Source organism: Myripristis murdjan, chromosome 13 (genome assembly GCF_902150065.1).
Source record: "Myripristis murdjan chromosome 13, fMyrMur1.1, whole genome shotgun sequence".
Taxonomy (NCBI): domain Eukaryota; kingdom Metazoa; phylum Chordata; class Actinopteri; order Holocentriformes; family Holocentridae; genus Myripristis; species Myripristis murdjan.
The window spans coordinates 5,173,860-5,198,402 of NC_043992.1; the positions used below are offsets into that span (position 1 = coordinate 5,173,860).

At 45.3% G+C, this 24,543-nt stretch overlaps 1 protein-coding gene across 2 annotated transcripts in view; it reads right to left on the bottom strand.

Moving 5' to 3' along the window:
- The window catches only part of nova2 (NOVA alternative splicing regulator 2), a 97,006-nt gene that overhangs the window by 20,346 nt on the left and 52,117 nt on the right, over nucleotides 1-24,543 (bottom strand). The window contains exons 1-2 of one of the 2 annotated variants that reach the window (XM_030066281.1): nucleotides 6,440-6,479; nucleotides 4,195-4,361 (exon numbers count right to left, since the gene is read on the bottom strand). In XM_030066281.1, the coding sequence (XP_029922141.1) occupies nucleotides 4,195-4,275 (81 nt within the window). In that variant the 5' untranslated portion in view covers nucleotides 4,276-4,361; nucleotides 6,440-6,479. Of the gene's footprint in view, nucleotides 1-4,194; nucleotides 4,362-6,439; nucleotides 6,480-24,543 lie in introns of those variants that run through there. The other variant, XM_030066280.1, reaches the window with a different exon arrangement.

The following is a 24,543-nucleotide window of genomic DNA, read 5'->3' on the forward strand; positions in this document are numbered from 1 at the left end:
GAGAGTTTCAGTGTCCCATGATGATCCTAATGCTGCTTCAGATGCTTCTCCACCGCAACAAGAATAAAATATTCCATCAAGATTACAAGTCTGAAGGGAACCCTGAAGATCTGCTCGCTGCTGGCCTGGAAAAGGCCAACGTCACAGGAACGGATGCACAGAAAGTCAGCTGCCAGCATCTTGACTGGACCTGCATCACTGTTCACTAACCCACATCAGTTCAATTCTACTATGTGGACCCAGGGATTGTGTGTGTGTGTGTGTGTGTGTGTGTGTGCTTGTGCACCCAGTATTGATTAATTATGCATAAGACTGTGCTCATCACTGCACCCCAGAATTGTGCAGTCTGCAAAAACCTCTGTCTCTGAGGAGAGTGTGTGTTTGTATGTGTGTGTGTGTGTGTGTGTGTGTGTGTGTGTGTGTGCCTGATGACTATAATTATTCATAACTATAAGGGCGTATCGTCCCCCCTTCCACGTTGTGCTCATGACAGAGGAGGAGAGGCTGCAGCGGGGAAAATGTTGGCAACACTCATGCAACACCAGAGCGGGGAAGCAGCAAAACAACCTGGAGACTGAGAGGGCCTTTCATTTATTTAGTTATTTTAGTTTTATTTCAGTTTTTAATTGGGTGATTAAGGAGATGAAACAAGGAGAAGGAGAAGAAATGAAACGATGTTTAATATGTAATTAACTTAATGCCTCCTCCAGCATCAGCATTATCTTCTGAGTAGAGCCATTCTTCAATCTGACAAACTAATAAAAAAATGAAGATGAAAACAGATGCTTAAATGCTGCTACTATAGCTCAGATGCATGCAATGTAGTGTATGTGCTAGTGTGTGTGTGTGTGTGTGTGTGTGTGTGTGTGTGTGGGCCAGTCAATAGCTGGAAACAATGACAGACCTGCCTGATCAATAGGGAGCGATCATGAACAGAGTGTGATGATAATCGCTTAAACAGCCCGGGCTGCTGATCAATGGCCAGACTAATTGAACTCTGTTACTCAGTCAGTGTTGCTGCAGCGAGTGGCGGCGGTGGCGGTGGCGGTGGCAGCGGTGCTCTGTCTGTCCGCTACATGACTTGTTGTTATTAATGAGGAACACACAGGCTGCTGGAAGACTTTGTATGAATGTGTGTCTTCACACACGTCTTATTTCTGAAGAACAAACTGCTGTCTCGCGTCTCGTCTTATCACTCTGTAGTCAAAAAGCGAGGCTGGTTTTTCGCTTCCTATCAGATTAGCTGGTGCCACCTAGTGGCTAAAACACGTCACTGCCTGCATCGTGCCGACAAACACTGAGCTAACCCAGGTCAGAAAAAAAAGATTGCTTTTAACTTACTCAGACAGCATCAAGCTGTTGATTTCTGGTTTGAAGCTGAACAGCGGTCCTGCTGGATTGTTTATGTTGCCATGGTTACAGTTCTGCTATAGTGTAGCCAATGGACTCTAGCTACAGACGTTTCTAGATAGATAGATAGATAGATAGATAGGTATACTTTATTGATTAAAAGTATATACAATAGAGACTAAATATGTGAAATATATACACTAAAGACACTAAGGGCTAAGTATATACAATACAGTAGCCTGAGAATATGAGATGTTTAAGTGTTGAAATGTAAGAAATGTAAGATATACTGATGAAAATAATAGATATGAAAAATGAAAAATACAGATAGTAGATGGTATGGCACAGGGTTTCTATGGTTACGGTTATGGTTTGGGTCTGCAGGGTTTGGCTCTTGGCTGCAGCGTTGGTTTGGGCTGGTCAGAGTCAGAGCTGAGTTCATGTCCGTTTCACCTGGAGTCTGTTGGCTGCTCCATGCTAACAAACACTGAGACCCACCCCAACAGCCTGTAGACACCCTAAGGCCTTACTGACCTGCTTTGTCACCATAGCAACTGACCAAACAACACCGTTTCACACTGTAACGGCCCAACGACCCCAGCGAACAGCGGAAAGGCTCTCTCTCTTTGTGCTCCAGTCAGGCTCTGCGGTTACAGCTTCGCCAGGGTAGCCAACCAATGCTCCCTACTGGCGTTTCTATGGTTACGCTCTTGCATTGGCATTAACGTAATAAAATCACTGAATAACTAATAGTTCATGTCACATAATTAATGTTTTTTTAATAGTTATGGAACAAGCAGGAACATGTGCAACGAACTTTGCATGACGCTGTTGATTTAACCTGCTGGGACTTCTTTTGCAACAGTGAGTGCTATTGCATCCCAGTGGCGGGAGACAGGCCTCGCATTCACTTCCCTCTTTCTTGGGCTCCAATGTTATTTCAAAACACATTTATTACAGATCTGCAGGATGTGGAGCTGACTTTCTGGAAACTTCACATTACTCCAACTCAAAGAAAAGGATCAACAACAACCGTCTCTGTCTAAAAGATGACTTCATCATCTTCAAACCCTATACTTAATAAGCTGGTACAAACAGAGAGAGAGAGAGAGAGAGATATTAAAGAACAGGCAGCGGGATGGAAAGTTGCAATTATATGGGAACTTCATGTCCTTCATTCAGACCACTGCCACCTCTCACAAATCACTGCTCTCTCTCTCTGAATGTGTGTGTGTGTGTGTGTGTGTGTGTGTGTGTGTGTGTGCTCCCTGCACCGGTCACACTTCCTCTCTCAGCAGCACAACGTTTCCTGGTGATGAGGATATTTAGGTTGCTGGCATGACATGTGATGTATCTGTGTGTGTGTGTGTGTGTGTGTGTGTGTGTGTGTGATTTATGTTGCATGTGCAGTATATCTGTTCACGCCTCACACACTGCATCCTGCACTCTCTATTTTCCCTTTTTTATTCTCTCTCTCTCCTTTTCTTTCTTTCTTTCTCTTTCTTTCTTCCTTATTTCTTCCCCTCTCTGTCTCTCTCTCTCTCTCTGTCCCTCTCTCTCTCTCCCTCTCTCTCTCTGTATGTGTGTGTATGGCAGCCTGTCAGTTTCTTGCCTCATCCAGCTTCGCTCAAACAGAAAATCACAACTTGAGCTCGACCACAGGAACACACACACTTCACTCTTCCAGAGACAAACACTGGCCGCCCTCTTCTCACACACACACACACACACACACACAAACACAAACACACACAGCTGTATTGTGGCTATATACAAACTTGTGAGTAGGATCCAGGATTCAGGATTTGCCTCAGTTACTCTGGAATTTCCAACAACAGAACAGAATAGAATAGAATAGAATAGAATAGGATAGAATAGAATAGAATTGAATTGAATTCTACTTTGCATGCTCTCTTAATGCCAGAATAATAATCCACACCTTTTTCCTTCCTTTCCTTCCTTTTTCCTATCCTTTTTGATATAATCTCTCTGTTTTCCTCTTTTCTTATTAATGTTCAGTTTTCTTTGCCTTCTCTCTGTTACTGTGAGCTCCGTCCACCCGGTTTGCCCGTGTTAAATTTGCATTCTGTACAATTTCTACACATCAACAAATCACTGACAAATGAACTGTCACACATTGGTCTGATTAGCAAAAAGCAGATGAGAGCAGCTTTGCCTCAGTGCTGTTCAGATCAGTGTTCCTCCACACTGAGGGCTTTTTTCAGGCCATTAATTCACATTTAGGTATTTTTTTTTCAAACTACTTTTTTTTTTTTGTCACTTTCATACAAAACGCAAATATTACGCAGTGAACAAGTAACTTCATTTTTTTCGAGACGAGGTGGATTTTTCTGAGTTTACATCGTATGGATCTTATATTTATGAAGCACACTGATGATTTCTAGCAGCAGCAGCTTTCATTAAAAAGACAGAGGCTGGTGCAAAATCTTTTGCAAATTTCTGACGCAAATTTGTATCACTGCCAGTATGAATTTTTTGATGTGAAATATTCACAGGCGCATAGCAGAGAGAGAGGAACATTGAAATAATTAGACTGCAAATGAGTCCCTGTCAGTGATTAGGGCCCCAGACGGTGGAGAAATCACTTTGGACGAATAGCGCCCCCTTACTGTTTTGCACTGTAAAGCAGGCCTGCAGATGAAACCTGGTTACACACAGCACACACACTGCAGAGCGGGGGCTGCACGGCCTCTCAGCCTCGCATTTCTTTATTATATTCATGTCTCAACATTGGTCTGCTGATGCTGTATTGTGGTTAGCATGTAGCAGGTGATCTTACAGGTAGACAGCTAGACAGACAGACAGACAGACAGGCAGACTGACCTGTTTGATGCGGTCGGGGTTGACGGTGGTCTGCGGCTGCAGGATGCTGACCGGCTCTGTCTTCTGGGTGCTCTGAGGCATCTCCCTCACCTTCTCAGCTATGAAGTCATGGACGCCGTTCAGCGCCTCCACCGTGCCCTGGATCAGACACACCCGCTCTGTCGTCCCTGCTCAGACAGACAGACAGGCAGAGAGACAGACAGGCAGAGAGGTCAGTGCATGAGCTCAAACAGTAATATGAACGAGCTACAGGTGAGGCCGGAGCGCGTTGAGCTCTGGTGTCTGTTCACCTGCGTCTTTGTCACCTTGATGTTTCTGTCTCTCAATCACAATTTATACTTTCTTTTTTTTTTACATGCAAATTAACGAACCGAAACCAGCCCTAACCCAAAAACCACACTTAAAACCAGCGGCAACTGTGAGATTAGAGAAGATCCCAGAAAACCGGAGTGATCCGCACCAGGAAACTGGGTCGTAGTAACAGCAAACAGTAACAGGATACAGCAAAGAAAGAAAAGTGGATTATAAACAGAAGACAGAATTAAGCCGCTCGTAAATGGTGGTTATATAAACATAATCAACTGACAATGTCAACACTGGAACACGTGTTGGACTGAAGGTATGAATGGAAAGTATGAGAACAAAAATATCAATTACAGCATTACAGTGGTGTGTGTGCACAACAGCTGCAGGAGCGAGAGGAAAAGAAAGAAAAGCTTATCTTCTTATCTTATATACATATATATACACTTATAAGTGTATATATATGTATATATATATACATATATACATACATATATATATAGATATAGATATATACACACATATGTGTATGTAAATATATATGTATTTATAGATAGATAGATAGATAGATAGATAGATAGATAGAGATATATAAGATAAGATAAGATATTCCTTTATTAGTCCCACAGTGGGGAAATTTCAAGCATTACAGCAGCAAAGTGGATAGCAAAATATGAAGCATAATTTACATTATAAACAGTGTAAACAGATAATAAATAGCAAAAAGCATATAGAAAAAAATATATGTATATATATCTCTGTGTGTGTATGTGTATATCTATATCTATATCTATATATATGTATATAGATAGATAGATAGATAGATAGATAGACAGACAGACAGATGGATAATATGAAAATATGCCAAAAACATAAAGGTAGAAATTCTACAAATATAAGTAAGTGTAAAGTTGAAGTAGCAGACATGCTAATGAGCTGACAGTTAGGCTACAAAGGGGCCAGCAGCTCCTCATTCCATCGCTGCCAGATGTTTGAAAGACGACCAGGTGAGCTTTACACCTGAGGCCCACTTTAACACGACCAATCAGACCAATCAGAGCCACAGAGAGAGAGAGCAGGACAGAGATCAGTGAGTCAGCCTGGCTCACAGTGTCACGCTGCAGCACATGCATGAGATGTAAAAGTGTGAATGTAAACGTCAGTCTGAATCACGCACGCCGAGTCAAACTGCACGTCTCCAGCGCAGCTCCCCTCCGCCGGCCGGGACAAAGAGCTTTCGCTTTACGTCTGTTTCCAGGATGAGTTCCAATCAGGAAATGAATTCCCTCATCGCATTATATAAAACACACGGCGATCACATCCAAAACACCCCGCTTCACATTCTGCACAACATGTGTAGAAGTACTAAAAGTTGCATCCTAAAGATTTACATGGTGAACGGGCTAAATAAAAAAAAAAAAAAAAAAAAAGCGGGACGAGAGGAGGTTAAATGGGTTTAGCCTCCAGCGCGTCTGTGCGAGGGATTTCTGTTCACTAATAAAGTCACAAGGCAGCAGCAAACAGCTTAGGACTGCGCTCATGACAGAGCATCTGCCCCGTGGGGGTGTGTGTGTGCGTGTGTGTGCGTGTGTGTGTGTGTGCATTCAGACCTGCATGCATGGACGTGCAACAGTGTGTGTGTCTGTTTGTTTGCATCTGTGTTTGTTTGTGTATGCATATGTTAATAGTGCATGCGTTTGGATTTGGGAGCTTATTTGTGTGTGTGTGTGTGTGCGTCCGCCACACATGGTGTGTGTATCACGTTGCCTTTAAAACTCTTTGCATTCTCTGTCATCCAAATAAAATCCATTTCATAAACGCTGTCTATGGATTATAGGAAGCATGTGTTGTTATGCTGCAGGAAACTTCACACTGGAATCTCAGAGATGTGCTTTTTTTCTTCCCTCAATCTCTGGCGCTCATCATTTCTGCACGAGACCACCTGTCAATCAGGCGGCGTGGGCGGGACTGTGACGTCGTCCTCCTCGGATTTGAGCTCCTCTTCCTCTGTTTATTCCAGATGAGCGTAAAGCGCATCACTTCCTGCTCCAGCAGAGGCTTTTTTCCCAGGAAAGAGCTACCTGACACTGGATGTTCGGAGCGGCGCATGGAAAATCTGCCATGACCTGGATATAGGCTCAATCACTGCTAGAGCCATCAGCAGAGCAGTGGAAAAGCAGACATTCACTGATATGGAAATGTACATCAGCACCGCACACACACAGGCAGAGCCAGTGATGATGGACAGAGAGACACAGAGAGAGAGAGAGAGAGAGAGAGAGAGTGAGAAAGATAAACAGTCAGACAGACAGACAGACAGACAGACAGACAGAGGAGAAACTAGGCCAATGCAAAGCCTTTCAGTCGACAACACAAATCTCTCTCTCTCACTTTCTCATCGTTCCTTGTCTCTCTGTCTCTCACCCCTCCCTCCCTCCTCTCTCTCCCCCTCTCTCTATCTCTCTCTTCCACTCTCTCCACTTTCATTTCAATTTAATTTCAACCTAATCCAAACAAATCTATCTCCCTCCTTTTGTCTCCCTTCTTTTCTCTCCACCCCTTCCTCATTCTCTCCTTCTATCTCTCCCACTTCCCTCTGTTTGCCTCCTCTCTCTCTCTCTCTCTCTCTCTCTCTCTCTCTTGCCAGTATTTAGTCAAATCTGCTCTTATCTCTGTTCAGCAGCGTGTCAGTCTGCTCTTCCTGTCTCCTCCCTCTCTCCGCGCTGCTGGATCGGCTCAGTTTGGCTCGGCTCGGCCCTCCGAGGCCGGACTGGTGATGAAGGGATTGAGGGAAGGACGGATGAAGGAGACGAGGGGATACAGAAGTGGAGGGAAGGAAGCACAAACTGGGGCGTCTGAGTTCAGAGAGCCAGTTTAAGGTTACTTGGATGTGAATTGACACTGAAAGCCAACTTAAAACATTTGATTCATGAGGCTGTAAATGAGCGCTATGAGAAAAAAATGTGTCATTGTGCCGTTCTATATTCATCTGAAAGAGCAAAAAATAAAATAAAATAATATTAGACCACTCATCACTGACTGGAGTCCCTTAAACTCTGATTCTCCCTTAAATTTTCGGTAAACCTGAGCGGTTTCACAGCTGCACCTTCACATCAGCTAGACGATATCTGGATGTCCCGGGCTTCATTCGATACGCACGTCCTGTGACTCAGCAGGACGTATTCGGTCACCTCGGGATCTCACCTACGATTTAAAAGGCATTTCTGCGGGTTTGGACAGAGCTCAGCCACGCCACATACGTTTGGGAGGCGGTTGAATACTTTGTAAGGACGTAAATTTAGACTTTTCCAGACTTTAGAAATCCCCAGATGCCCGGCGGATAAAGGGGTGAGTGGATACACTGCAAAAAGTCCATATCTTACCAAGATTATTTGTCTTATTTCAAGTAAAAATGTCTTATTTCTAGTCAAAATATCTCATTACACTTAAAATAAGACATGATCAGCTAAGAAATAACTTGTTTCAAGAGAAAATTCACTTAAAACAATGAAACAAGCAAATTTTCACTTGTGTCACAAGTGAAAATTTGCTTGTTTCATTGGCAAAATTTGTTTCTTGTTTCAAGCTAATTTTCACTTGAAACAAGTGAAAATTGTCTAAAAACAAGTTACTTCTGAGGTGATCATGTCTTATTTTAAGTGTAATGAGATATTTTGACTAGGAATAAGACATTTTTGACTTGAAATAAGACAAATACTCTTGGTAAGATATGGACTTTTTGCAGTGTAGAGGATGGATAGATTGCTATAAATAAATAATTAAATAAATAAATAAGCAGGGGCTATAAATAGATGCTGAACGCCCACGGTGCATTCAGGTGGTCGCGGGCTACAGCTAACTGGCCCGTGTCGCTCCTCTAGTGCCTGTGAGCATTACAATGGTATTAATGCCTGCTATTTTTATAGGCTGTCGACAGCGGTGACAAACGCGGCGTGTTGACAGCGGCCGCATACGTCGGTTTAACGAATATGGACACGCCGGGCATCCTGACGGACGGACGGACAGCCAAGAAAAAAATAGAAGCTGAGGACGAGCGCGCCGTCCCGCCTCGTTCTGCACTGCAGTCAGCGCCGGAGAGTGGAGTGGCAGGGCTAGTGGAGTGTGTCTGTGCTGATACTGAGGAAACTGGGCCTCTCTGCCCCCCACCCTCCCAACCCCGGACAGCTGGTGCCCTCTGGGTAATCTGCGCTCGTCCAATCAGACGCGAGGATTAGCGGGCCCTGGTCTTTGTGTGGGTTTCCGGGGAAAGAGTGTCCATTTGTGTGTTTTCATGGGCTGTCGTGACTGCGCGTGCATGCGGTTTTTCCTGTGTGTGTGTGAGTGTGTGTGTGTGAGTGTGTGAGGGCTGGTGTTGCAGCGGTAAAGGCCACTCTGTCAGTGGAGATCAAATCCCGGCCCCTGTACAGCTGTGCAAAGCTGTTGTTTCAGATTTGCTCTCCTCGGCTAAAACCCCTCTGCAGCGGCGAGGCGGATAGCTTTCAGTCCACAACAATTAGCTAAAGACCATTAAAGAGCATTAAGTAGCCATGTAGCAGGAAGGGCCATATGACTGGTGCATTTACCAACAGCTGGAGGACACACACACACACACACACACACACAGGGGACTGAACCCCGAAACTCAAGCCAGGAGGTGTGAGCAGCACCGATCCCTGCAGACACTGAGCGGCATCTTTAAAGAGGCCACATGCAGCATCTTTAAGCATCAGTGTGTGTAGTGGGTGTGTGGATGTATGTCCCTGTCCCTGTTAACACACTTGGTTTGGTGTTCCATTGATCATTTCTCATCAAAACATTTAAACCTGTTGAATCTCCTTCCTGCCCCAGAAGAGCAGAGAGCGCTCCCTGAGCCACACTGGGTGCCTTTAACTGTAACACCTGGGGAAATAGAAGATTCCCATAAACCCTGTTGCTTCCTTTTACAAAAAAATAAATAAATAAATAAATAAAATAAAAAAATAAAATAAAAAAAAAATAAAAAGGATGCCGCTTGTTCCTCCTCCCTCAGTTTCCGCTTCACTCAGGAGGATTAACATGTTGGAAGGGATTTTTTCCGTCAGTCTTTCACTCCCTCCTCTGCCAAAAGCCGAGAGCTTTAGCTGCAGCTGCTCCGGGAGAACAGCGCCCTCTTCCTGTTTTGTGTCAACAAGCAACGCAGCCAATCCCAGAGGAGCATGCGGCGAGGAGACCGAGCCACGCCCCCCTTTTCTTTATTTACGCTCATCAAACGAACGTCTCAATACGCCATGAGGACTCTGTGACGTGAAAACGCTTCACACTGTGCCTTTAATATCTTATTTAGTTATTTACTTTACATCTGGTCAGGTAACCTGCAGCTCACAGGGCTGAACTTCTGTGTGTGTGTGTGTGTGTGTGTGTGTGTGTGTGTGTGTGTGTGTGTGTGTGTGTGTGGATATGTGCGTATGGGGACACAGCACTTGGCTGCGTGAATTTTTCCTATAAAATTACCCTGTTAGTTACCCTGAGGTAGCCTGCTCATTTCTCACCAAGAGGTATGTCTCTGTTTGACCCTGCATCTTACAGCACACACACAACACACACACACACACACACACAGAGAGACATATAGAGATACATGGAAATGCCAAACCAAAGCCTGGACAACAGAATTTACACTTCCCTCAGTGATACATGGCAGGCGCTTTTGGCAGTCGCTGCTTCTCTACTGGTCCCACTGGTGTAAGCCATCACTGTGTGTGTGTGTGTGTGTGTGTGTGTGTGTGTGTGAGTGTGTGTGTGTGCATGCGCTCGTATCCTCTGTTTGCGAGAGCTTTGCATTTCCCCTTGTAAAACGAACCTGGTCGTTTGACATTTTTACAGTTTGAAGCTGCGTGGTCGCCCGGCGCGCTCCAGCTGTTGAAGTAATATCCGTTAAGTGTTAAGACTCGTGCGTTCGTCCGATCACGCTTCATACCGCTTATCTGGACGTGCGGCGTGACAGGAATCAAAGCAGTGTACCTCTGACATGGCTGTGCACTGTAGCTGTGCGCTGCCGCTGATGCAGCGTGGCACGCAGAGTCAGGGCTTTCATTTCCACCGAGGCCACTCACATTAATAAAACGCATTCGATCCCGCTGCTGCAAGCCACTCTGGATAACAAAATGGAAAATGTTATGTAAATATCTAGTGGATGTGACGGCTGCTACCAAGACAATTTGCAGCACAGGCACCGTGCAGAGCTGCAGGTTCGGGTGCAGGAGCTGCGGTGACTAAAGCTGCGAGTGGCGTCAGAGAGCAGGGCCGTGTGACTTCCACCGGACACGGACCCAACACCGGTTGTTCAGCAGCAGAACACTCTCATCATCATCATCGCCGCCGTCGCCGTACAAGGCCGAGCGCGGACCCTGGCAGTTGTTTTTATTAAAGCCTAACTAGCTATGACTCACTCCTTCCTCCTCTGCTCTCCTCCTCTCCTCCTCTCCTCCTCTCCCCGATGACCAGCGAGGCAGCGGAGGCTCCAGCGCCGCTCTGCCTTTTCTGACTCACGGCAACACACGGCGCCGTATGCAACGCAACCGAGCGAGGACGCACGCGGGCAGGCGGCGCCCAGAATGTCCCAAATGGTGAAAAATCTGCATGGAACACATCAGAAATCAAAGCGAAGCAACCTTATCTCGCTGTGGGAGGGGAGGGATCCTCCTCCTGCGAAGACATAAACCACGGAAAGCCTCAGAGGGAGGGAGGAGGAGGGAGGGGAGGGGGACGACAGATCTTGTTATTAGTTTTGTTTACTGCGAGTGCGGCTTGTGTTGTACGCTTTGATGCGCGCCAAATTTCACATCGGGGAGGATAAAGTAAAGCTGAACTTGATTTTGATTTGCTGCCATTTTTGCTACACAGATGGATGGGAAATCTCTCTCTAATGGAGGAAAATGCATTTTATCACATTTTAACTCCAAAGATGCCAGAGCACTGTGTGAGCTGAGGCGGTGCCGGGCGCGCGGGGCCGAGGCGTTATCGCTGTACAGTAACAAGCCACTGGCAGCCGAGCTCTGCTGGCCTTTCCCTGCATGCATGGCTCTGGCCTGAATCAGCCTATTAACTGCAGCACGGCGGCCATCCTGCAGCCAGCTCGCATGATTCACTCCTTCCAGCCGCCCCAAAACCTTCACAGCGTCCAGAGGAGAAGCTGACTGGGAGGCTGGGACACGGGGACGGAGACGTTTGGCCACTTTGGGCTACCGTAGCCGACTCTGGAGCCAGTGGCCTGACGAGCATTTTCTGTTTATTCATGCTGGGAATTTAAAAAAAAAAGAAAATTCTATCACTGAGTTCATGTTTGGAAATGTCTCCTGGGCGATAGCTGGGAAGTTGGCTGTGGGCCTCCCAGCGCCCCCTGCAGGGTGCAGAGGCAGTGACACGCTGCTGGGACTTGGATCAGCCTCTTTCCAAAGCAAACCTTCTGCAGAGATGAGGATCATTCTGATCCCAGAAATGTGAATTTCACACTAAAAGAGCTTGAATCTGCTTTTCATCCTGTTCCTGGTAGGAACAGTTCATGTTTCTGTGTTTTTTTTTATGAATCCTGTGAGTGGCTGCGTGCTGGAGGAGGTGCCGGCTGTGTGATCAGACACTCCTCCACCACAGTGCTGCTGTTAAATGTTACTTGATGAATATTATGAATGCTGGTGTGTGACCTGGCCCTCACACACTGCCCTGCGTTTTAAAGGTCAGAGGTCACGGCCAGGGTAAATGTTTCATCCACAGAGAAATGAAACCCAAGCTATTAAATAATAATCGAATAATGTGTCAAAATGGACTGGATGGACTATCCATCCAGATGGGTGAGAATGCACAAAATAAGAAAGCAATTTAAAGGAACAGTTCACCCAAAACAACACATAGTCCTACACATCGTCTCTGTGTGATCTGGCGAGGTTTCAACAGGTTAGTGTAAAACTATTGTGTTTTGTATTTTGGGGGAACTGCGCCTTTAAGTGGGGGAAAACGCTCTGAACGTGATGAATCAAAAGGTAACACAAGGCGAGACGTGATGACAGAGTTTCAACAGGGGGCGCCGTGCTACGCCTGCACACTGGGACTCTGTGGATGATGTTGTGCTAAATCTCTTATTTTGACGAGGTAAAAAAAACAATGTGTGGCTTTTCTCTGACTCTCACTTCCAGGACCTGAGAGTGTGACGCCCCCCTGCTTCCTGTAAAGTGACCCATTTGTAATATTAAGTGATGTTCCCCCTCGGAGACTCCGAGCGTCCTCAGACTGTCCCGGCCTGTGGTAAATAGCCGGTGATATTCCAGAAATATGAGCACGGGGCGACGGCCGGGAAGAGGGGAGAAGGTGTGACAGCATCGCCAGAGGTCTCGTGTTCACAGGTACACGATGCTCATTCCAGGCTGCGCCGAGGCGCCCGCCGCTTTCACCTCCAGCGCCAAAAGCCATCAGAGAGACAGGCAGAGAGAGAGAGACAACAGACAGACAGAGACACAGAGGCCGACGAGACTTCTGTCGCATCAGAGCAACATCAGAGGGAGGGAGGACAGAAAAAATGGACAGAAAAGCAGAGAAGGAGAGGCACGGCAGACAGGGCGTCACGGTGCTGGTGTCAGAGAGGAGAAACATCACAGGGGAAAGGAATGAATGGAGGAGAGGAGGAGAGAGAGAGAGAGACAGAGAGATGGACAAGCTTTCATGAAACCTCTGTCAAGCAACATCACAGAGACAAGAGACACAACTAGACAAGAGTCACAGGAAGAGACAGAGAGGCAGAATAACTAAATATATATATATATATATACATATATATATATATATATATATATATGTAGAGAGAGAGAGAGAGAGAGAGAGAGAGAGAGAGAGAGAGAGAGAGAGAGAGAGAGAGAGACGGGGCTTCTTCTGGAAAGTCGTGGAATTCTGAAAAGTCCGTCCGTTAAATTACTGGGACAAGTCATGGAAGATCCTGGAATTTTGTCAGCCTCAATTAAAAAAAAAAAAAAAAATATGTGTAACTAGTTATTCACCAAACCTAATATTTATAATTTTATATGTTTTTTTCCCCCAGCGGAATAAAATAGGATAATAAACTTTAATAATAAGAGCAGCATTTTTGTCAAGGTTTCATACAGCTCATGGAAATCCACCATTTTAATCATGGAACGTCATAGAAAAGTTTACATTTGATGGAGTGGGAACCCCAAGGAGCCTGCACACTACATCTTTTCTTTTTTCCTTTTTTTTTTATTATTATTATTATTATTATTTTATTTTATCCAGTCTCTTGTGAGCAGCGTGTCTTTTTCAGGAGACTCCTTACAATATTTCCAGATGTTTCTCTTTCTTTTTTTCCTTTAATAACTCATCATTTACCCCACAGATGGATTTATATGCCAGGCTGGTGAAGCAACAGAGAGAGAGAGTGAGAGAGAGAGAGAGAGAGAGAGAGAGAGAGAGAGAGAGAGAGAGAGAGAGGTATGGTTTCATGAACAACCTCTGTCAGGATGAAGTAACCTCCAAGAGCGCAGAGCGAGTCTTCAGATACGCGACTGGTTTAATGTAAGCTCATTAAACAGATCTCCTTAGGCTGCGGATAAGCCTAGGTTAACGGGCTACCTTTGATCTGATTGGCTGGATTAGCCGGCTGTTATAGGTGAGGATCAACACCTTGTTGTTCCAGCCGGTTCTAGACCATATAACACGGCTCAGAGGGCCGGGGCGTATGGAAAGACACGGGAAGGTGAGCGTCACCGTTCCTGTCGTTCCTGTATCGTGTGTCGCGGCGTGCTGTCCGACACGGCCTCGGGAAGCTTTATGAAACACGCTCTGTCTCTGAAACACAGATTATACACAGAGCAGGATCACTTTTCTCCACCATGAATTAATAATGTGACGAGAGCGCGGACGGGACGCCGCATTGTCAGGTGTTCGCCACATTTACAGGAAAACTGACAGGTAAGTCCAGGTGACTAAAACAGCTTCGATTAGGGACAGTTAAGCTTGGAATTAGGGGTTCAAAAACTTTATCATGCCAAAAAATAAAAAATAAAAAATAAAAAAATAAAAGCAAAACAGCCCAAAGACTCCCTTTTTGGACGGTTGTGACTGAACACTGCAAAAACGCAAAATCTTACCAAGATTATTTGTCTTATTTCAAGTCAAAAATGTCTTATTTCTAGTCAAAATATCTCATTACACTTAAAATAAGACATGATCACCTCAGAAGCAAATTGTTTTTAGACCATTTTCATTTGTTTCAAGTGAAAATTCACTTGAAACAAATGAAAATTTGCTTGTTTCATTGGCAAAATTTGCCAGTGGAAAAAGTGAAAATTCACTTGAAATAAGTGAAAATTAGCTTCTTCTGATTAGTTACTTCTGAGGTGATTATGTCTTATTTTAAGTGTAATGAGATATTTTGACTAGAAATAAGACATTTTTGACTTGAAATAAGACAAATAATCTTGGTAAGATTTTGAGTTTTTGCAGTGAAGAATTCCCTCTGACAAGAGTGTAAATGTATGGGGACCCTCCTGTGACCCTCTTAATGACCTATAGTGGTCCCCACACCGCCGTTTAGGAACCACTGGAAACAGCTGCACAGGTTTCAACATCCTGGATCATGATGGTTATGAGGCTCCACCATGCATGTCCACTCATTTCAAACCCGGTGTTGTTAAACTGTGCGAGGCACCAGAGGGCCCACTCCTGGTTGGGTGTGCAGCACAGGTGAGCGTCTCCACCACAGACAGGAAGTGAGGGGAGTGAAGCGGCACTGCTTGTCTCATCTCAGGTAATGACTTTGACTCAAAATGAAAACCACATTTCCCATGAACCCTGTTGCTCCCTGCAACCTCTCATTGGTCGATCTGTTTACTTTGAAAGGTGAATAGAAGGGTAAGAGCCTCGGTCACCTCACTAAGCCTCAGCAGACACAGATCATATGTGTGGTACTGCTGTAAAATATGGATTTTTTTTTTCCAACGTTGAAACGACTTAAGGGGTTCAAATGCTTCATGAGGCAGCAGGCCTGACCGTCACAGCTTCTGATACACAAGGACGTGCTTTCTTCTATCTGATCCAATTCTACATCTACGCCTCGCTCCATCCATGCAGAGGAGTCCTGGGTAACAGAGGAAGTGCTGACGACGGGCCGACGGACTGTCAGCCAGAGACGGAGTGACACTCCACTGAGCCCACGGACACGACCGCACACACCAACACACCCAATCACACAGCCTCAACCACTGGGACAGCTGGGCAGACAGACAGACAGACAGAGAGACAGACAGAGAGAGACAGGAAGGGGCTGGAAAAGTACATAGAGCCATTATTTACCATAGATAATTTATCTTATCATAGACAGACAGACAGACAAACAGACAGACAGACAGATAGACAGACAGGCTGTTGTGTTGCATAAGTGCTGCTGCGTTCTGCAAAGTTTGGGCCTCCTCCTGCAGACCGGAGGAGGGGGTGGTCAGTCTTCACCCCTTGACTGATCCCGCTCGGTTACCTTGGCAACCAACAGTCTTCCCTCCCCAACAACACACACACATACACACAATCATGCATGCACACTCTCTTTCAGTACAGCTGGACAGCTGTTGGTGATGTCATGTGTTGTTATTCCAAAAAGAGAGGGCTTATGAGAGGTGAGAGAGAGCGAGAGAGAGAGATTAAGTGAGAGAGTGTGTGTGTGTGTGTGTGAGAGAGAGAGAGAGAGAGAGAGAGAGAGAGAGAGAGAGAGAGAGAGAGAGAGAGCATGACTGCATGTGCTGATGTAATCAAGAGCAGTAAGGAAACTTGGACCTGCTCACTGCTGCAGCCGACCAAGTCTTCATTAGTGGGAGAACAGGACAGAGAGACAGGAGGGAGGGGGCGAGGGAAAGATGGGAAGGAAGGAAGGAAGGAAGGAAGGACCCAAGGAAACGCCAAAACTGAGAGAAGTGAAGAAAAGGGAGAGGAAAATAAAGGAAAGAGCGAAGGAAAGACAGAAATCTGAGCTCTGTCCAAACACTGAACTTGGTTGTGAGTTATTGTGATGGCAGCGCTGAAACGTGCTGAGTTACAAAACGCTCAGCCCCCCCCACGCCTGCAGGCCTGTAACACACCATAACACACACTCTCCCAGTGGCTTGCACAGCCCTTACACACTACACAATCATGGCCAATTAGGAAAAAATGCATTAAATGTTGGAGTTGGTGTGGTCAGCTGGCCCGGGGCTTTTTTTACTGGCCTGCACTGTGGGCTTTACTGGCTCCCACACCGAAAAAAAAACACCAACAACGCAGGAACAGAAAGTGTTGTCCTCAGCTATCTGGGTGCCTCGGCAGGTTCTTTATAGGACCGGCTAATGGCTCTGCATGTTTGGACCATATAGGAACCCCTCCGGTGCTGTAAAATCCCTTTTACAAAGATCTGGTAGAACAGGGGTTTATATGAGGCCTTTATGGTGCTATACAGAACCTTAAAATACTCCAAAAAGTTACATATCGGTCAATATTACAGGATTATGCTGATCGTTAAAAAACTACCACATAGAAAGTATCAAAAAATGTACCACAAAGTACAAAAAAGTCCCAAAAGGAACTGCAGAGGACCACATGTACCTCAAAACATAATAACCATAAAGAACCAAGGTACCTCGCAATATAATATAGAAGGAAAATACCACAAAGTACTTTAAAAAAAAATGTCTAGAACTAAACTCTAGCAGAACAGCACCGCCAAAGTTCTGCAAAACATACAAAAGAACCACGGAGAACCACAAGCCGCCTCCAGAGAGGAACCAGGAAAACACCACAAAGTGCTTCTACACACACCACAAAGTAAATTCTGAAGAACCAGGAGGAAACATGAAATACTTGAGCAATACCACAGAAAAAAGTACCTGGAAACACACTGCAGGGCCACAAAGAGCCTGATGGCACCTCAAAATACAAACAAACAAACAAACAAACAAACAAACAAAAAACACAAACAACTCAAAACACACCACAAAAAAAAAAAAAAAAAATCCACAAAGAAATCACAAAGTACCAGAAAAATACCACAAAGTACTTCAAAAAGTACTTCGAAGACACAGAGAGTACGACAGTGTGGCTGCTCCGTGACCTCGGCGGTGAGCTGTCTCACTTCCTGCCTGTCTCACTCTCTCCACTGTAAAATATCTCATAAAGTTTTCATCATCATCATCAGACTTGTTTCTGTGCTCCTCCTCTTTTACTTCCTGGCCTGTTTCTCCTCCCCTCCCCTCCTCTCCCTCCCTGACACACCACAGACAGCCAAGAAAAAGAAAGGAGGAAAAAAAAAAAACACTCATCTCTTCTCTCCTCTCCTCCTCCTTGTGTTATTATTATTATTTTTTTTTTTTTTCATTTTGAAAACAGCACCGGTGAACAGCAGAAACATGGTTTCCTGTTGTTCACCCCTCACCTCCCTCACCTCACTCTTCCTCTACCTCGCTCGCCCACTCACACGCTTTCTCAATTTCCCCGTCCTTCCCTGTGCGCCTCCTCCTCCTCACCTCCCTCGTCTTCACCCGGCTGCCCCCACCCCTCTCCCCCTGTGAGCGTCCCGGGCCCTGGCGGTGACAGAGCGTTCGGGCAGCACAAGAATAAGGCGACTCTCTGAAGAATAACAAAAGAAAGAGAAGTTGGAGAGAAAAGGCAGGAATTCCTCTGCTGTGATGTAAGGCTCTCTCGCTGCAGAGTCCTGCTGCTCAGTGTCTGTCTCTGCCTCCTCTCTTCCTCTTTCCTTTTTTCTCTCCCTTTCCGTCCCGTCTCCACCTCCCGTCCACCCCCGCCAGCCCCGGCCGATTCCCCCAAACGTCTCCCCCGTCCCCTCCTGGGTGCCGGCCCTGTTCGCGGGCTCACGCTGACGAGTTTCCGAGTGCTTTTCAATGCTACCCTGGACGCGCGCCTTCAAAATAAAAGCAGAACCGCCGTCTCTGAGCTGTGTGCCTCCACCAGCCAGGCAGGTTGCACTTCACAGCCGTGTCTGTGACAGGAATTTGCTTTAATAAGAGGGGTATTTTTGTGTATTTTTCTGGCGATGTGGAAGTTATTGACATGTATGATTTCAGGAGGAGGAGTGCAGAGGACTGATGGAGAGCTGGGTCACATGGTGCAGCGACGATCAGCTGAAGCTGTTGACTAATGACCAGAGGAGAGAGGTTTTTTTTTTTTTTTTTTTTTGACCTGCTGACCTTTTGGATATAACACGTCACCACTCCATCATTTCATCCTACACTGCAAAAACGCAAAATCTTACCAAGATTATTTGTCTTATTTCAAGTCAAAAATGTCTTATTTCTAGTCAGAATATCTCATTACAAGTGAAAATTCACTTGAAACAAGTGAGAATTAGCTAGAAACAAGAAACAAATTTTGCCAATGAAACAAGCAAATTTTCACTTGAAACAAGAGACAATTGTGTAATGAGATATTTTGACTAGTAATAAGACAGTTTTGACTTGAAATAAGACAAATAATCTTGGTAAGATTTTGACTTTTTGCAGTGTATTAGACATTTATGCGAAGCTTTGTCTTAATTATTGTATGAGTTCTTGAGATCTGGCTGAACAGGTGCTTTGTGAGCTCACAGTGATCTTGACCTTGGACCTTAAAAAAAATCAAATCAAGTCATCTTGGAGTGGAAGTGGACGTTGCGACCAAATTTGGAGAAATTCCCTCACGTTCACAGGTACGGGACGGACAGACGGACAGACAACCAACCTACTGTCAACTGTACAAAATCAAATAGAAATGAATAAAATAGAAAAGCTGGTTAAAATCATAGTTTAAGAGTGAGCCAGTGAAAGCTCTGAGCTGACAGCTGAAAGGATAAGAGGTAAAGTGACGGCTCGAGGCATGACGTCCAGCTGCGTTTTGGCGCAGAGGGTGCGAGGGGAGCAGAAACGACCACGAAGGAGAGAAAAGACAACAAGGGATGACAGGAAACTGATCACAGGCAGGCTTCCAAAAAATGTAAAAGTCGGCTAGAGGTAAAAATGAGAAATGAAGCTGACAAAATACAGCAGACAATTTATGAGCGAGCGCAGCCAATGAAAGCTCTTAAACGCTGAATTAATGGGATGAAGAAGAAAAAGGACGACAGGAAATGGATCGCCGAGAGACACGTGGTCCAGCTGTGACGGGAAAAAAAACCCCCACAGCTTCAGCATCTCGAGCGGCTCATCTTGTTGTGCGTTAATCTACGAGTGGACTCGGGACGTTAAAAATGAATGGGAAAATATTGAACAAATATTGTCTCCATATTCCAAATCTATACAACGAAAACGGTGCCACTTACCTCTGCAGGACCACATTTTAATGATGGTTTTTGTTATAAAACTGTGATTTATGGAAAGAGTCCCTTCTAATGAAGCGCACAGCGGCATAAATCACGTTCAGAGTGGGAACAGAAGCCGAACATAATTCAGAGAGCGCATCTGAAGGCTTTCGGAGGTTTTGCCATCTCGCTCACAGATGCGTTGACACAAACACGACGGCTGGCTGACACTCAACATTTAAAGTAAACGTGGCCATTCCAAGATAATCTGTTCAATTTGGGAAGACAAATGTCAGCGTGCTGTATTTGATGCTGTATTTCTAGCTCCCCTCCTAGGGTGACCACCTGCTAATGAGCCCAATGGGGCACAAGGGGTATGATTCTGAGGGACAATGTGGGACACGGCCCGGCGTGGCGGCGCCCCCACCCGGCGGGCAGACTCACCGATACCGGTTTACCGATTTCTAGCAGATACCACTTTACATGGTATATTAATGTAATTGCTGCTGTATGCTCATGAATAGGCCACCCTTGTTAATGAGCCCTTAGCTTTCAATGTTTTTTTTTTTTTTTTTTTTTTTTTTTTAATCTAAATAAAAGATATTCATAATATTTTAAACATTTACAGTTAACTGACAGATGAACTTCCACTTAAGATTTACTTTTTATTTAAAGTGAATGAATTGCAGTGGAAAATATAAATAAAATGAAAGAGCTTATAAAACTTTAGTCTGGCTCAACAGAGCAGGAACAGTAACAAGTCTCCACTCACTAGGGGGACAGGGCGAACAAGCTTTTTTTTTTTTTTTTTTTTTTTGAGAGCAAGCATTGATTTATGCGGGACACGGTCTCAATTTGCGGGACGCGTGAAATGGGCTTCAAACGCCGTACGCGCATACGCACTACACGGGACGGGTGGCCACCGTATCCCCTCCAAGTCTCTGAGCGACCCCTCCTTACTCCCCAGCCACAGTGAGTGTGTAGGAATCTGTCCTGGTGTTGCCGGCGAACACACACACACACACACACACACACACACTCTCTCTCTCTCTGGTTTCTGTTGACATTATATTTTTCTTGACTTTGCGTGGAGGACAGATGAATGTCTTCACCCCTGGACGTGGGAAAGACTTTGAACGCCTGACAAAGTGGATGCACGGCACTTTGCTTCTGTGCTCAGAGGCGATAAAAGCCTTTAGATTTCTGGCTCTTTCAAACTTTGGCACAAAACGCAGATCGCCCTGGCTCGCCTTGTCTTCAACTATTCTTTTACCCTTGACTCCGCTCAGCATCCTATTTTAATTTTTTTTTTTTTTATTATTATTTGCACACACACTTGTGGCGGCTCGGTGCAGCAGGAAGCGCAGGCTGCTCTCTGAATCCTCTTTAAGCAAAACCTGTGGAAATTAGTCCTCAGGACTCTGCGTGGCCTTCACCTCCGATGACCGCAGGCCATTAAAACCAGGAGGGAACTGTCTTTTCTCCTTCGACAAAAACGTCTCTCTCTCCTGCTCTGTGTCCCTCTCCCCCTCTCTCCTTCCTCCCCTCTTTCCCATCCCTCCTCCTCCCCTCCTCCTCCTCTCGCTGGCCCAGGTTGCCCGAGCGACCAGGCCCATGCCGTGCAAACAGCTTAAAAGATGCCACGAATTCTCGGCTTTTTCTTCCTCCCTCTTTTTGCTTCTCACTCTTTGCTTTCTCTCTCTCTCTTCCCTCCCTTTTCATTTTCTCTCTCTTTCCTGCTGCCTTATTCCTCTCCTCTCCTTTCCCTCCTTTCCCCTCCTCTCTTCTCCTGCTTCCTGCTCCTTTCTTTTTCTCCTCTTGTCACCTCTTGTCCTCACTTCCCCTCCTCTCTTCCTCTCGCCTCTCGTCTCCTTTCCTTCCCTCCTTTCCTCTCATCTTTTTTCCTCTTCCCTTGTGAATTTTCCTCTCCTGTCTGTTTTCCTCTCATCTTGTCTCCTTTCCTGTCTTTTTTTTCCTTCTCCTCCTTGTCCCCTCCTCACCTCCGTTCTCCTTTTCTCCTCTTTCATCTCTCGTTTGTCTCTCATTTCCTTTCCTCGTCTCCTCTCTCTTCCTCCCTCTATTCTCCTTTCACCATCTCCTATCCTTCCTGTGCTTCCTCTTCTCCTCTCCTCTCCTCTTTCTCTTCTCTTCTCCTTTTTCCCTTTTCCTCCTCTGGTCCTCCTTCCTCTTTCCTTTCCTCTCCTTTCTTCTCCTTCGTGTCACCTCCTCACCTCATCTCTCCTTTTTTCCTCTCCTGACTCCCTTTGTACACACACACACACACACACACACACACACAGCCATAAATACTATAAAAAATACCATAAAAGACCATAAGTGTTTACATTCTGCCTACATTTATGGTATATCCATAACAGCATACAAACTAATACATTTACATTTTATTATTTATGACCATGTTTATACATACTTATATTTATATAGCTTATAAGTGACAGCAGCGTGTTGTCATGGAAACCACAAATGTCTGCATAACTCCATCTTGTTGTTTTATTGCGGCTTTACTGCTTATTGTTTACACTGCCAGAGCTGTGTGTGTGTGTGTGTGTGTGTGTTGTTCCCTGCCCCGTCCCGTCACGTTCGCTCCTTTAAAGGACTAAACGAGCAAATGCAGCACACACACACACACACACACACGTCCTAACACCACACAACAGAGTACATAGTTTATACAGACAGTGACTGGAGTAATGTGAACAGACAGCTGTAATAATGTGTTCCACTGGATCTTCCCATAGGACACACACACACACACACACACACAGAAATGTACACACATGCATATACACACAAAAACAAACAGGCAAAAAGACACAAAAGCTTGTCTCATGTCATTTAAGGGCTACATTGCAGGAAATGTGCCACTCACACACACACACTCACACTCACACACACACACACACACACACACACACACACACACACACACACACACGCATACAAGCAACCTGTTCCTGGTTAGGTCCAAAACTGGCTAGATGACAGTCAGTGTTTACTGGAGAGGGTTTTCTCCGTTTTAATCCACCTAGTGGCACACACACACGCACACACACACACACACACACACACACACACACACACACACACACACACTCATAAGAACACACACACTTATGGAAAGAACGCAGAAACACACACATCAGTTAATCTAGCTGTCTAAAAAGTCACACATCTCAATATGTGACTATAGACAACTGCACACACACACACACACACACACACACACGCACACACACACACACACGGCTCATTTGTGTCCGCTGTGTGGTAACTGGACCTCGTGTGAATTCCTGGTCAACCCAAACGACTTCCACACCTCTGATTTACTCTCTCTCTCTCTCTCCCTCTCAAACACACACACACACACACACACACACACACACACAGGCAGGCACTCACACACACACTCCATTAATACTGGAGTGGCTGGTCCTGCCCGGCAGTGACGAAGAAGAGAGAGGCAGGGATGAAGGCAGATAAGACAGCCTTCCCATCTCTGCCTCTTCACCTCTTCACTCGTCCCCTGTGCAGAGCTGCAGCCTGGACACACACACACACACACACACACACACACACACACACAAATAACATGGTAATCAAAACAAGAACAACAAGAATAATAATAATATTAATGGCAGTGCAGGGAAATAAAATAAAATAAAATAAAATAAAACAAAATAAAACAAAATACTTAAAATAAGTAAAACAAAGTAAAATAAAATAATAAATAAATAAATAAATATAACAAAATCAACAAAATAAAATAAAATAAAATAAAATAAAATAAAATAAAACAAAATAAAATAAAAGCACAGGGATAGGCTCCAGCAACCCCTGTGACCCGTGTGAGGACAAGCCGTTTGGAAAATGAATGAATGGATGAAAATGAAGTCAAATAAAAAGAGCAGAGCTTTGGCCTCCCCCTCAGGTCAGAGGGTCACAGGGTCACAGGGACCCTGTGTGAGGGGGCTGAGGGGGAACCTGCCTAACCTCCTGCCTCCGAGCTGCCCTGCTCAGAGGATAACCAACTGACCTTTTCCAGGGCTCCAGAGTGTGTGTCACCGTGTGCATGTGTCAAACTGTGTGTCCTGCTCCTTTTGTGGCTGCACACACCCACACACACACTCACACACACATTCCCCCACACACACCCTAATACCCCCTGTCTTCAACTCGTTGAGCGTTATCTCCCCTGGTGGTGTCCGGTGTCACACAAGCGCCTTGATGGACCCACACCTGTCTTCCTACACACACACACACACACACACACACACCTCTCTCATCTATCCTTCTACCCATGCTGCCCTGAGTCCCAAGGCCTTAAAGTTCCATTCCCCTCAAATCCCTTGTGTATGTGTGTGTGTGTGTGTCTGTGTACAATGTGTTCATATGAACATGTGTGTATGTTTATTTGCATCTCTTTGTAAGTGCATGTGTGTGTGTGTGTGTGGCTCTCCAGTGTCAGTGTGTGTGTGTGTGTGCTGTAATTTGTCTATATGTGGTCTCTGTGCTCACTGTCCCATACATGTGTGAGCTGTGTTCATTTTTGTCTCCATACAGTATCATGTATGCCTGTCTATCTTTGTGTACGTGAGTGTGTGTGTGTGTGTGTGTGTGTGTGTGTGTTGTGCACAGTGTCAGCTGGCCTAAGCCTCCATGTCCCCGCCCTCTTTCAGCCTCAAATCCCCCAAATCCATCTCTGCCCCCCATGTGACTACAACTGCCCCTTTACC